The sequence below is a fragment of the Miniopterus natalensis genome, chromosome 2, assembly GCF_054644295.1.
Source record: "Miniopterus natalensis isolate mMinNat1 chromosome 2, mMinNat1.hap1, whole genome shotgun sequence".
Classification (NCBI taxonomy): Eukaryota; Metazoa; Chordata; class Mammalia; order Chiroptera; family Miniopteridae; genus Miniopterus; species Miniopterus natalensis.
In genome coordinates this window covers 38552670-38566575 of record NC_142082.1, presented here as the reverse complement: position 1 = coordinate 38566575, position 13906 = coordinate 38552670, and the positions used below count along the sequence as shown (strand labels likewise).

The 13906-nt window shown below is 46.1% G+C and overlaps 1 protein-coding gene across 1 annotated transcript in view; it reads right to left on the bottom strand.

Annotated features, from left to right (window-relative positions):
- Positions 1 to 12211, bottom strand: part of ABCC4 (ATP binding cassette subfamily C member 4 (PEL blood group)) — a 227153-nt gene extending 214942 nt beyond the window's left edge. The window contains exon 1 of the mRNA XM_087814273.1: positions 12138 to 12211. Coding sequence (XP_087670399.1) covers positions 12138 to 12211 — 74 coding nt within the window. The remainder of the gene's footprint in view (positions 1 to 12137) is intronic.
- Positions 12212 to 13906: the final 1695 nt, after the last annotated feature.

Here is a 13906-nt window from a genome sequence, read left to right as displayed (position 1 = left end):
AAGGGCAACTACAGTACAAAGCAGCTCTGAGCAATGACAACCAGCGACACCAACTTCAACAAATACTTCCAAGGGGCCAAGTGGTTGTTTTAGCTGCTCGGGCTACCCTAATAAAGTGCTACAGAGGGGGGCGCTTAAACAACAGAAATCCATTCTCACAGCTGTCCAGGTCAGAAGTGTGAGATCTAGGAAGGAGGGAAGCTGCCGGGAGGAGCTGACTTGAGCAGCTTCAGCCAGTGCTCCTCGGTGAAACTGCTTCCCAGGTGACTCCTGGCAGACGTACTAATACCACCTTACAATTTCCAAAGTGCTTCCACCAATAGTGACCCAGTTCTTAGTTCTTACATTTCTCTTTGTTGCTTTTTTTTTTTTTAATAGATCTTAATTTCTTTGGGACAGTTACTAACAGGTCACTTCTCCATTTATCAGAGATGGGTATTACATACTGCACTATTTCCACATTACTACCTGCTGACTTGCTCTGCTTGGCTGTAAGTGGAGGAGGAAAATAAGTGTATAGAACTTTATTTGCTTATTACACTTAAAATATAATTTTTGGAATACACCGTGAGTAGGTTTAATTTTCCCAACTTGCAGAAGAGGATACCAAAGCCCAGAGAGGTTAAGTGTCTTGCCTGAGGTCGCGGCAAATAAGTGCAAGACCTGGATCTTCTGACTCCGGTCTGACACTCTCTCCATAATACCCAGCTTGCTCCTACCTAAGGTTCAAGTGTCAGCAATTCCAAATTAGAAAAGGGGTCACTAAAAGGGTCCAAAGATGAGTATCTCCAAGATCTGTGCACAAACAAGCCCCCTTCCTCATCAAGCATTTGCTGAGTCCCCACAGGGATGAATAAGCCCCACTGTGCCAGCCGTTCTCATGCTTTGAGAGGAACCTGAAAAGACTAACGCAGTAACTTAAAGTCATTGAATACACCTATTACGTTTGAGATGCTCAGCTAGGTGCTGAGAGATAAAGATGTAAGACACTGGTTTCTGCCTTCAAAGAGCAACCAATTTAGTTTTTTTAAAAGTCACATGAATGAAGACTCAACACTTGATCATTTAAAACAAAACAAAAAACGTAATAAAATAGTGAATTTTGCAGTAATCCCCACTGTACTCATTTACTGAGGGCTGAATATGTAGCAGTCACTTATAGGGACTATACCAGGTAACATCTATTAAGAATGCATTATCTGTTCTACAGGTGAACAAACTGTGTTGCTCAACGAATACTCAGAATTCGTATAAATGCCACATTCAGATTCTGTCACAGTAAGACCTCTCCAGGCCCAGCCTAAAGTTTTAGGCCACTTATAAGTCTCCCTTTTACTAATTTAAAACAGGACAGCACCTTTCCTTTCATACCGTCAAAAGAGAGAGGTGGGGAAGGAGGGGGGGGGAGGGCAGGGAGGAGAGGGAGGAGAGGGAAGGAGAGAAGGGTGTACATTGCCCAGCTGGTGAAGGATCACTTCAACAGGAGACATTAAAAGTAGCCAATTGGATTTATGACATAATCTGTCACATCCTAACCAATAAAACACACTAAAAGTCTGCAAATAAAAAGTTTATTAGGTGAGCAATTTTAGATTCATGAGCTTTTAATTGACACGTGTGAGATTTCCACTCAATTACCCTCATAAACTCAGTGAATCTAAGCATCCTTGTCTGACCAGGTAAGGACATAAAACACAGTGACATGGAAGCTGAAGCTCATGCTCTACAATTTGTCAGACCTGACTCAATTCAGGGCTCCATTATGTCCTACTGGGGTAACTGAGGACAAAGCCAGCTGCCACAACAGGTTACCATATGGATTCCAGCACCAAGTATCTTTAGGATATCTGCACACAGCAAGCCCCCTTCCTTCCCACTAGGGATGAATAAGCCATATGCTTTCAGAGAAACCTGAAAAGGGGTGAGGATGGCAGCAGTTCAGAACCCTTGGCCAGAAAAATGGAAATATGCAAAGAAATGCGTGAGACCTTTATTCAGTGGTTCTTATTCTTCATTGTGCACCTCATAGGAAACTTTTTAAAAATACTGATGCCGGTGTTCCACCCCCAGAGATGATTCAAACTACAGAGGGACCAGGTGCTTATATTTTATGGCTGCCCTGGTAAAATTCAATCATAGTGAGGGCTGAGAAACTGCTAAGTATTAACTAATTAGAACTTAGACAAAACAGAGCTAGCAAGCATAATAGAAATCATACACATCAGTCGTTTGAAAGAGGCAATTTGCGAGTATATTTAGGAACGACAAGAGCCAGCTTGTGTTCATTAGGAGGAAATCATGCCAAACTTACCTCAGTTCTTTTCTTTGTAGGGTTTCAGAATGGCTGCCCGGAAGGTAGAACACCTCTGGTCTCCCATAAGACACAATGGCACGACCTCTCCCAATACCTACAGACAAGTTAATCTACTGCCCACACGGTGTTCATTAGCAGACTGGCCACAACCTGGAAGAGAGCTCCAGGACCTGCCCTTTCTAGTGCTACAAAAGCTTTCAAATAACTTTCAATAGGCAACAATGAGATACTAAGCTTTGACATAAACAAAATGAACTTAAATAGGGATAAAGAGTAGTTTGGGCATACACCCCCATAGACTGTGAGGTCAGTTGACTGTGTGTCCAATATATCTCAACTGTATGCATTGCTGCTGATGCCCAAATTTCATCTCCAGCCCAGACTTCTTCCCTGTGCCAATTCATGATCAACTGCCTACTCAACCTCTCCACTTGAATGTGTAGCAGGCATCTCAAACTTAACATGGTTAAAACCAAACTCCTGGTCTTCTCCAACCCATTCCTCCTGCAGGCTTCAGCATCTCACCGAATGGTGACTCCATCCTTTCAGGAACTGAGGCCAAACCCATGGAGACAACCCTCTCTTCCCCTCAAGTCCCACACCCCATCTAGCATCGAAGACCCTCAGCTTCACTTTCAAATAAGCTCTTCCCTGAATCCAACTACTCACCACAGCCCCTCTCCCACCATTGTGGTCAAAGCCACTACCATCAACTGCCTGAAATACTGTGAAATCTCCTGCTAGTCTCCCTGCATCTATCTGCCCATGACTTTCTTTAGTCTATCCCTCTATCCTCAGCACAGCAACCAGACTGATCTTATTAAATACTTAGCAGACCATGTCACAGCTCTTCTCAAAGCTTTTCAGTGCTCCCACTTCATTCCAATAAAGCCGAAGTCCTCCAATGGCCAACAGAGTCCTCAAGATCTCTTCTCTTACACTGGCCATTCCTTACCTTCTCACTCACCTCTATGAAGCTCTCCCTGGCCACCCTGTTTAAAACTGTCATCTCCCTTCCCCATACACACACTCACTCCTAACCTCTTTACCTGCCTTATTTTTCCTCCTTAGCACTCATAACTAACATACTACATTTTACTTATTTATCTCGCTTATTATTTGTTCTCTCACTAGAATTTAAGTTCCCTGAAGGGAGGGACTATTATCTCTTTTACTTACTGCTGTATCCCAAACGTCTAGAAGAGAGGTGGGCAAACATTTGAAGAGTTAGGGCATAAATATTTTAGGCTTTGCAGGTCATAGTCTCTTGCAACTACTCACCTCTGCCTATAGACAATATATAAATGAATAAGCAAGGCTGTGTTCTAATAAAACTTGATTCACAAAAACAGACAGTAGTCTGGATTTGACCAGTGGGTCAGTTTACCAACTCCTGGTCTAGAACATTACCTGGAATGCAGCAAGCACTCAAAACTATTTGTTACATTGTCAAAGTCATAATTAAAACATTATCTCTGGCCAGATCAAGCCTGAAATACTATGCCCAGTTATAGATGCCACATTAGAATAAATACATGATAAAGAGCATTCAGCTCAAACAAATGGAAGATGGTCTGAAAACTCTGCCATTTAAAGGCAGCATGGAACTGAAGACCACTCTCTGAAAGACAAGGTTTAATGGGTCCATGACAGTTGTTTTTGATACCAGGCCACCCATATGAAGTGGGAGAGTCAACTTGCTGTGCGTTGACAAAAAAAAAATTAAAAAGGAGATACAGATGAGTAGAAAATGCCCAGAGAGAAAACTGTGGCTCAATACAAAATACTTCTGGCATTTTAATATAAAGGCATAAAGCAGTAAATTTTCCCGTTATACAATGTCTGGAAGGGATTCCGGTATTGAGTATGAACTAAAAGATCTCTCCCTTCTGACCTATAAATTCATGACACTGACCACAGGGCAGACAGGAACTGCCCTGAAAGAAAAGAGCAGATGGGGACTAGCCCCACAAAGAGGCCAGCACAGACCTGGCCATGAAACCAGGAGACAAATAAGGAGCAACCCAGAAACCAGAGGGGTTACAGGTGTTCAAGTACAGGTCCGGGGAGAAGGGAGAAGTGAAGTCTGAAAGTGAGCATTTAGATTTATATGAAATAAGGGAGGAGTGCGACCTTAAATGACTGTATGAAACTGGCAGGGAGGGGCAGTTTCAGAGGCATCCACAACACTTCTGTTCTCAGGACATGCCAGCCCTTTTCTACAGTTTTGCATCCTGTACATGTCATCCCTTCCCTGGGATGATTCTCCACCTTCTCGGTTCAACTGCTCCTCGAAACCCTCCACTGGTGCACACCTTACTTACGCCTCTACTATAGCACACACCGCAGTGTGTTGTGATCAATTCCTGCAGCAGACCGCTGGCCATAAGGGCCACATTTTCTAGCCCCCAGTATGGTCAGAGGTGACCAAGAGCTGGCCGACAGGATGTGAGGGTAAATGATGTGTGTCATGCAAGACTGGAACATATACAACCCCTTTCCAGCAGAATAGAGAGAACTCAACAGACATGACCCAAGCACCAAACCATAAGATACATAAAGCCCAGCTACTGAGTGTTTGGTGTGGTTCCCCACTCTGGCCGACCCAAAACGGACTATAACACGTGCATAAAGGTGTGTTCTTGTTGCTGTTGTTGTTTTAAACTAAACCACTAAGATTTGGGGCTTGCTTTTTTCCAGCAGCTAGCGTTATTTACATAACTAAGACAGTGAGCGCCTCCCCTACTAGACTATGAGCTCTTCCAGAGATTGCTATTTTTATGAATTTAAACCAGGCAACAAAGGCGGCACAGGAATGCTTGCTGAATGAATAATCTAAACCACAGAGAGGTTGAAAGAGTTCCCTTGGCCTCCTATTGTGCTGTCAAGTAGAAATGGACTTTGAGGGCGAAGACGTGAGAAAAGTGGTTCCCAACCCTCCGTACCTGAATCACCCAGGAAGCTTGTTTAAAATTTCAGATTTCACGATGCCACCTCCTCCCCCCGCCCCAGCCCCGAGATTATGATGTTATGGGTAAGGAATGAGACTCAGAAATTTACATTTTTAACCTATCTGGAAAATGGACTACTGCTAAGTAACAAAAGGCAGGTGGCACAGCTTTCTTTTCATATTTATTTACTGCTTACTATCTGCCAGACACTATTCTAAATGTCTTACCAGTGTGTGGTTCATTTAATGCTCTCAACAACCCTATAAGATGGGTATTGTGATTATTCTCATTTTCCAGATGAGGAAACTTGCCCATGGTCAGGTAAGTAGCAGATCTCAGATTTACACCCAGGCAAGCTAGCTTCAGATGGAGCACGGCTCCTCTACACCCAACATGGACTAGGGCACAGTGTGGTAGAAATGTGCCTGTGGCAATGGAGCTGGGAGGCCAAACGGGCATCAGCCACTCTGTCACACTTACTCCCATGACCCCGGTAACCCAGCGGCTCACAGGCAGCTGCCTCGTATCAGTCAGCATCCCAATCCTGGCTGTGATGGCCCTGAAAAGGCAGAATACTTACAAGAGCTGCCTCACCTCATCAAAAAATCCAGTTGGGTGAGAAATGATGGAAGATGAGGCTCAGAAAGCAACTTCTGCAGGATCCTGAATGCCATGCTAAAGAATTACTCTTGAGAACAGCAAGAAGTTTTTAAGCAGGAGATGGCACGAACTTTTAAGAGGAACAATGATAGCCGTAAGACCCACTGGAAGGAAGGGAAGCCAAGAGTGTAAGCTGAGGTGGGAGCAGAGGTGGGCAGGGATACAAGCCCCAGGAAAGCAGGCATCTTAGTGTGTTTCCTTCCATGTGGATTCCACACACTTGTGGTCAGGAAATCTTTGCTGAATAAATGAATAACTCACTCCAAGGGCATGTTTAAAGCTGAATTAATAGGATTTGATGTCAGCAGATGAGGGTGAACAACTGACAGGTTCACATCCTAAAAACTGGATGGATAGAGATGCCAAAAACTCACATAGCAATTCAGGAGGCAGCATAATGAAACACAGGAAAACACGCTTCAGATGCATGCATATGTAAAGAGCATGTTCATTCACTAACATGACTTTGAAATGTCTGCTGGATAAAGTCAGCATATTCACTTTTTTATTTGGTCAACCAACATTTACCTGTCAGAGCTGGAGTCAGGCAGACAGGAGCCCGAGAGTACTGCCGGCTTCCAGATGTGCTAAGGATGTGAGCGGAATCCCAGCTGGGCCCTGTGACCTGCTAGGTATGAGGCTCCTGACAAGTTGCCCAGCCTCTCTAGACCTGGATTTCTTCATTTGTGAAATAAGTATTCACAAGATGCCCGCCTCATACCATTGTTTGAGGATTAAAAGAGATATTATTAAATGTAAAACAGTGAGCAAAATTCTAAACCCATACTAAGCAGTTAATAGATGTTAGTGATTATCAGCACTGTTATCTAAATGGATCCATTCCTGAGGACTGCCTGCATAAGTGCCCTTAAGTAACTTAAAACACATGTCTCCACATTCCACCCAGACCTACCACAACCAAAACATCTGGGGGGATGGACGAAGAGCAGTCTGCATCTGCATTTTTAACGGCATATCAGAAAATACTGCTGAAGTAGGTAAACGTGAGTTTGAATATCTGAAGAAAGTATTAAGTTTATCCCCTGCTGACTTCCATTTTCAGTTATTTCTATGTATGTACATAATACAAGCATACCCAGAGATATTGTGGGTTTGGTTCCAAACCACTATGATAAAGTGGGCCATAATCATTTGCTGGTGGAGGGTTGTCTTCAATTTATAAAAAACGCAACATCTGTGAAGAATAAAGGGAAGCCAAATAAAACAGGGTATGCCTGTATAGATAAAGAGATATGAGGATTCATCTTTAAATGGATCTAACACTCACCTTTCTGACTTCAGACATCCCCTGGCCATATGAGGCCTTGACTCTGGACTGGATGAGTTGCATTTACCATCACCTCCAGTCTCCCAATTTCAAGGCTCAGAGATCACTTGCATGTAGCCACACAGAATTTACAGGGCCGAAGATAAAACCTGCGGTCCACCCTGTTCCAAAGCTCAGACTTACCCGAACTGCCACTATTGGCATCTACCTGTAATACTATGCTATTCATCAACACAGAAACACAAAATACCTGCAGGGGCTTAGAGCTTACACAAAGAGGAAACCCACAGGAGCATCCTCATGGTAAGAGGGACAGGGCTCCCAGGTCCCAATGAAAACTGACAGGTGAGACTTAGAATAAAGGCTCACACTATACAAGAAGCCTCTGCGCTCCACACCCCACAGAGCAGATATCCCCTAGGAGATACACAAGGAGACAGCGGAGTCCCCTGGAGGGGTCAGAAAAACAAATTACCACTTGATACATCTGAATGGACACTAGTTAACACCTCCCAGGCTGACCAGATAGATGCAGGACTGTAAGGATAAAGACCAAAGAATATATATATATATATCTCTATATCAAGATTAAACAATAGGAGATAAACTTGTAAAATGTGTTACATTGTTTATTTCACTGCAGGGACTTAGTAGGGACGTAGTAAATTTTAATACACCTTTGGGGTGTCCTACAAAATGCTTGGGTTGGAGTTATTATATAAAATTGCCAAAACTCATCAAATTAAACCTTAAGCTGAGGCCAGGGAAAGAGCCCTGGAAAGCTCCCCCAGCTTCCACCTACATTTGGATTTCCAACTGTTATAAACAAGGAGATTAACATGAGGTATTCTGAAAATGGGGCCAAAATCCTAGTTTAAAATTAAACATTTCTATGCATTCACAATCAATATATAGAGCGCCGATTACAACCAACCTCTCTAAGCCATCCTAGCACTCAGCCTTCTGCATTTCCCCCTCACGTCATCAGCTTTCTCTGCGAAGTCTCCAGAGAGTGTGTTCTGATGCCAGTGGCAGTCTCCACAGCAGCATTCGCTTTTCTGAGCCAGTGTCAGGGGATGGAAGATTTAACCACTCCCCGGTCGGCCAGGGGCATCTGGCCCAGGCCCTCCAATCCCCGTCTCTGGGAACAGGTCCTGTGCTGCTACCCCGAACCTGCTGACCTCTGGGACAAGGGTGGGCAGGGGAATACAGAGCAGAGAATACATCACACACACACACACACCCTGTCCATTAGGGGAGAGGACCGTCACCAGGGAGTCTCAGGGGAATGGGCAATCTAGTGCCCAGCTGGACAAAATTCACAAGCTTTGCCACTTATTTCCAATAATAGGGAAGAGGAAGAATTATTCAATAAACCATGATGGGGAAATGGGCTGTTTAGGGGGAAAAAAATTGGGGCCTATCTTATATCAAATAGTAAAAGAAATCCCAGGTGCCATTGTTAGAAAAGAAACAAGAAAGCTAAAATGCTTATGGAGATTTAGAGTGGCCTGGGATTTTAAGAAAACATTACAAAATCTCAGTATAATGAATGGTACATAAATTTTAAAACCTCTAAACTAAATTAAGAGACAAAAAGAAATCTGGAAAAATATCCTAAGCCCCATTACAAGTTATCTCAAATATATAAGGGCCTCACAGGAAAAAACAACAATAAATGGTCAATAAACATTAAAAAGTTCCTTCACTATGATTCAAATAAATTCAAATTAAAACTGGTATTATTTTTAAAGTCTTAGAAAAAAAAATTGGAATTTGCTGGGGCGACATTGGTTAATAAAATTATATATTCTGTAGCACATCATCTGTATATTGTATTGTGTGTTCAACATCTGAAGTCAAGTTTCCTTCCATCATTTATTCCCCCCCTCCCCCCCCGCCCTTACCCTCTTTTACCTTCCCCCATTCGCCTTTCCCTCTGGTAATCACCACACTGTTGTCTGTGACTATGACATTTCTTGTTTTGTTTTGGTTTGGTTTGGTTTGGTTTGGTTTGGTTTTTGTTTTGCTTAATGCCTTCACCTTTTCACCCAGCCCCACAACCCCCTCCCTCCTGACAGCTGTCAGTCTGTTCTCTATGAGTCCATAAAAAAATTTTTTTTTTACTCAGGTACTCAAAGTTGACGATGAAGTAAGCACATACACTGCTATTGAGAGGTCAAACCTGTTGGAAAACAATTTGGCTTTTCACCAGTTACTCTACTTCTAGGAATATTGAAAAAGAAAAGATGCATGAAAATATATGAACATGGATGTGCATTACAACATAATACACAGAAACAAACTGTGTTCAATAAAAGTAAGAGACTGCAGTTATTAAATAGCACGTTTGAAGATTAATGCCATAAAGAAATGTTACCCACAGGAAATCAGGGATCAGGATCAAAACTAGTTTTATAGAAAAGATGTGTGTGTGCATGTACAGGTGTGCATAGGTTTAGAGGAAAGACTAAGAGACCACCAACACATCAGCAGGTGTACTTGGCTAAGAGAAATAAGTCATCCTTACTTCCTTTCTTCTTTTTCTATAATTTTAAATGTCTCACAGAAATAGAAAATATCTATATATTCTTTTCGAAAATCCACAACAATTACCAATAGCCTATGATGTACAACTCCTCTTAGATCCCAAGTCCAAATGTGCTATGAAAACACCAAAACCCTGGAGGTCATATGTATACAAGACAGTGAACTAGTTATTGGCATCTTTAAGAGAAGTAGCTACCAGCTCACAAGTCTAGAAAGCAGATGAAATTTGAGAAGTTGAAAACTTGGTTGTTCTCTACAAGGTGGGCCTTGTCTCCAGGCAGCACTTCCTCCTGGCTGGGCTCATTTCAGCTTTCTGCCTGCAGCCAGTGGGGTACACAAGAAAAATCATTAAGGTACCTCAGACTTTAAAATTCATCAAACTGCTGAAGGTAAATAAATACAAGATGGCAATTGTGGTCAACAACTGACTTCACAAAGACTTACCCCTTTTTTAAAACTATAATACTGGAATGACAATGGGAGGAGTAGCTTAAAGAAGCAATTCAGTCTCAACCTTCCAAGAGAATTACCTGTAGCACTGGTTTAAACCCCACCCCACCCCATTCCCTAGAGTTTCCAGAGTTTCCACTTTTACAGAACTGATGTGGAATGGGTTCGGGAGAACTTGCATATCTAACAAGCTCCCTGGTGATGTGGATGATACAGGTGTGGGTGCCATACTTTGAGAACAGTTACCCTAAAGCAGGATAATAGATGTTTCCTGTGAATCATCTCCAACAGCAATAACTTTAAGAAACTCCAGTCTACAAGAACAAAGGTGAATTTAGAACAGCCTTCTCCACATATTTATGAACAAGTGTCCCGATAGAAGCAGCTCAGTACAGTGATTTGGAACAGAAGTTGAGACACCAGACTGCCTGCGTGGGATGCTGCTCCACCACTTACTAGCTGTGTCATCCTTGGCAACTCACTCAATCTCTCTCTGCTTCAGTGCCTTCAGGGGTAGAACAGGGGTAACTGTCCCTTCCCCTTCAGCAGGGAAACCAGAAATGGATGCCTACTCAAGTCACTAATGAGAAGTGCTCACCTTCCCATTTCCACGTACAAACATTTCCAAAATCCACAAATAGGAAGTGCTTCCAAAGTGTCTTGCCCTGCCTGAAGTTAAGATGTTTGCCTACTTCACTGTAATTTATAGTAACCACAGACATATTCCTTCTCTACTTCTCCCTTTCATTAAGAGAAGGGTGACCAAACAGCCAAGAGATATTCCCATACACACTGAACACATCACAACCAAAACAAGTGTAGAAGAGTCCCCTTGAAATCCCTTAGGTTTTCCCACTGGGGGGGGAAAAAAAAAAGAGGAAGTATCAGAATATGTGGGAAAGATGAAAGGGCAGTTAGGGTTGAGAAACAAAAGATCTAACAATCAATAAGGTGTGATTAAAGTCCAAAGATCAGGCCCATCTCCCATCTAGTTCGTAGTCCCAGCTGCTAGAAGGAAAACTTAGGAGCCTCACCTCTGTGGGCCGCTTTTCACCTGCGTGTTCCCTCCCAGCTCAGCGACCCGCCGGTGGTTCTAAGACCATAGGACTCCCAGGCAGAGCCACTTGCATCAAGACCCTGGACTGTTTCTCTAGGCTAGAGGTCCCGGTACGCCCCGGAGCAGTCCGCAGAGGTGGAAGAAAGATTCGCAGTCGGAAAGGAGCAGGTCAAAGACGCACTCCAGTCACGGCTATGTGTGTCCCAGGGACACGCAAACCGTGTTCAAGTGTCTCCATTCATTAAATAAATGATAAGGTGTGTTTATGCACATGAAAGCTGCCACAGCTAGGTACTAGGCACACAGTGAGAACCACACACGAGAAGAGAGCGAGGTGAGACAGAGGCACGGTCACCGACACAGGGTGAGCCGGGCGGAGCTGGAACTTGGCTGTCACAAGTAAGGAATATCGGAAGACGCGGGGACATTATGGGGACATGGCCAAGGTCCAGGGCACTAATTTTGCGCTGGCTGAAATTAGATCAAGGAAGCTGTTCACAGAAAGAAAGAAAAGGGTGCAGCTTTAGCTCAGAGTCGTGGGGGGGAAGCCCGCTAAGGTGGGGGGGGGGGGTCAGTCCGTTTTTCCGCTAGGCGACCTCGGTTCTCCTCCCAGGCTCGGGAGGCTGGCGGGGCCGCGAGCGGCAGCAGCGGGAGGCGCAGGGGCGCCGCCGCCAGGACCCCGGGCCGCGCTCCCGGGCCTGCTCCCGCCCGCCCCGCGCAGGCGGAAACCACGCTGCGGAGGCGCGGGGCCCCACACCAGCAAGCAGCGGGGGCGGAAGCGCCCCCTCGCCGAGACCCTCGGCCCCCACCCCCGCAGGCGCCGGCGCGCGCGGCGGCGGGGAGTCCCCGCTCCGGGGAGGCGCTCACCAGAAGAACACGCGCGAGCAGAGGTTGGCGCCCTGCAGCGGGTTGGGCTTCACCTCCGGGTACACCGGCAACATCTTGCCAGCCGGGCGGCCGAGAGCTGGGGCGGCGCTGCTCGGGCGGCGGCGCCGTTCCCGCTGCTCCTGGAGGCGCGGGCGGGGATGCTAGCGCTCTGGCCGCCACGCCGGTCGGCGCCGCTCCGCTGGAGCCAGAGGAACACCCGCTTCCGGGAGCGCGGCGCCGGCGGCCCGCCCCCTCCCCGCCTCCGCTGCCCGGCAGCGCCGCCGCCGCCGCCTGGAGCGGGCAGTCGGGAGCCGCGAGGCGGCGGGGTCCGCGGGGGGCGTGGGGGCCGGGCCGACGCTGCCGCGAGCCGCGCGCAGGTGCGAGGCGCAGCCCCGGGGCGGTTGGATGAGACGGAGAGGCGGGCGGCGGGCACGCAGGACCCAGAGCCGCGGCGCCCACGTGCCCGCACCTGACCGCTAACTCGACCGGAGTTCGTGCCCCGAGCCCAGGCTCCGACCCAGAGGCAGGGAGGGGCGGCGCCGGCTGCGAAACCTGGGCCGCGGCCTCGGCCGACGGAGAGAGCCGCCGGTGGCCTCGGCCGGCCGAGCGAGGGTGCGGGGGAGGTCCTCACCCTGAGGGCAGCGCGTGACCTCGACACCCGCAGGGCTGCGCACAGATGATTGTGTGGAGCCGCGGCACGGAAAGCAAGGTGACAAGGGTACACGAAGGCGAGGATTTGGAAGATGAAGCTCGCCGCCTGTGGGGCAGGCTCCGACGGCTCGCTGCTGCGCCGTCCCGAGCGAGGACCTGGGGCGCTCTTTGCGGCCCTGAGACCGCGACGGGAAAGTGGGGGAGGGGCCGCCTTCCGATTTCCCCCGTCGTGCTCTCGGAACCCAGCGCAACAGCAGTAGCAGATGGAACACAAGTTTCAAAACACCGGTTATGTGCACTCCTTGGGGACCTTACCTCATTTTTAGCTGTAATAATGCCCGAATCAAGAAGGAATTATCCCTACTTTATAGATGAGAAATGAGGCTCAAGAACAAAACTCTTCCAAGGTCTTAGAGTCAGTAAATGACGAAACCCACCCCACTGAGACTCCAGAAAGCCCGAGGCCAGCGCGGTCTGTCCCGCCTGTGGACGGTCAGTGCGCATGAAAAGTGCCTAGAACCCCCTGGCTGAATGATCCTAGGACTGAATGAACATTATCTTGGACTCCCCACTTCTAAGTCTTCAGTTACTTTGTGTCCTCGGCAGCTTCTCTTCCCTTCAACCCTAAAGGAAAGATCAAGGGATACAAGGTCGTGATGTTTACAACAAGATGATTATTCTTTGATAATTACCCACGTGCCTTGGCTAAAATGGTTTCAGTTATGCAGGATGAGTAAGTTCTACACAACTGGTTTGCAGCAATGTGCATACAGTTGACAATGGTGTGTATTTGAAGTTTGCTGAAAGTGTAAGTTTTGAGTGTTCTCAACATAAAAAAGGGAAATGGTTAGGATGCTAAGTGGTGGATATGTTTACTAGCTTGGTTGTGAATAGTTCACATTGTATATGTACAGTGAGTCATGAGGTTGTGCATCATAAATACATTCAATTTTTAATTGTCAATTATACCTCAATAAAACTGCAGGGGAAATGATTTTTAAAGAAAGCCTGACTGTATTCAAACATTTTTTATAAGTCAAACGTATAAGGATGGCAAATTGTTGGTAATTTTTAAGTGATGGGTGATGGAGGTTTATTATACTATTTTCTCTGTTTTA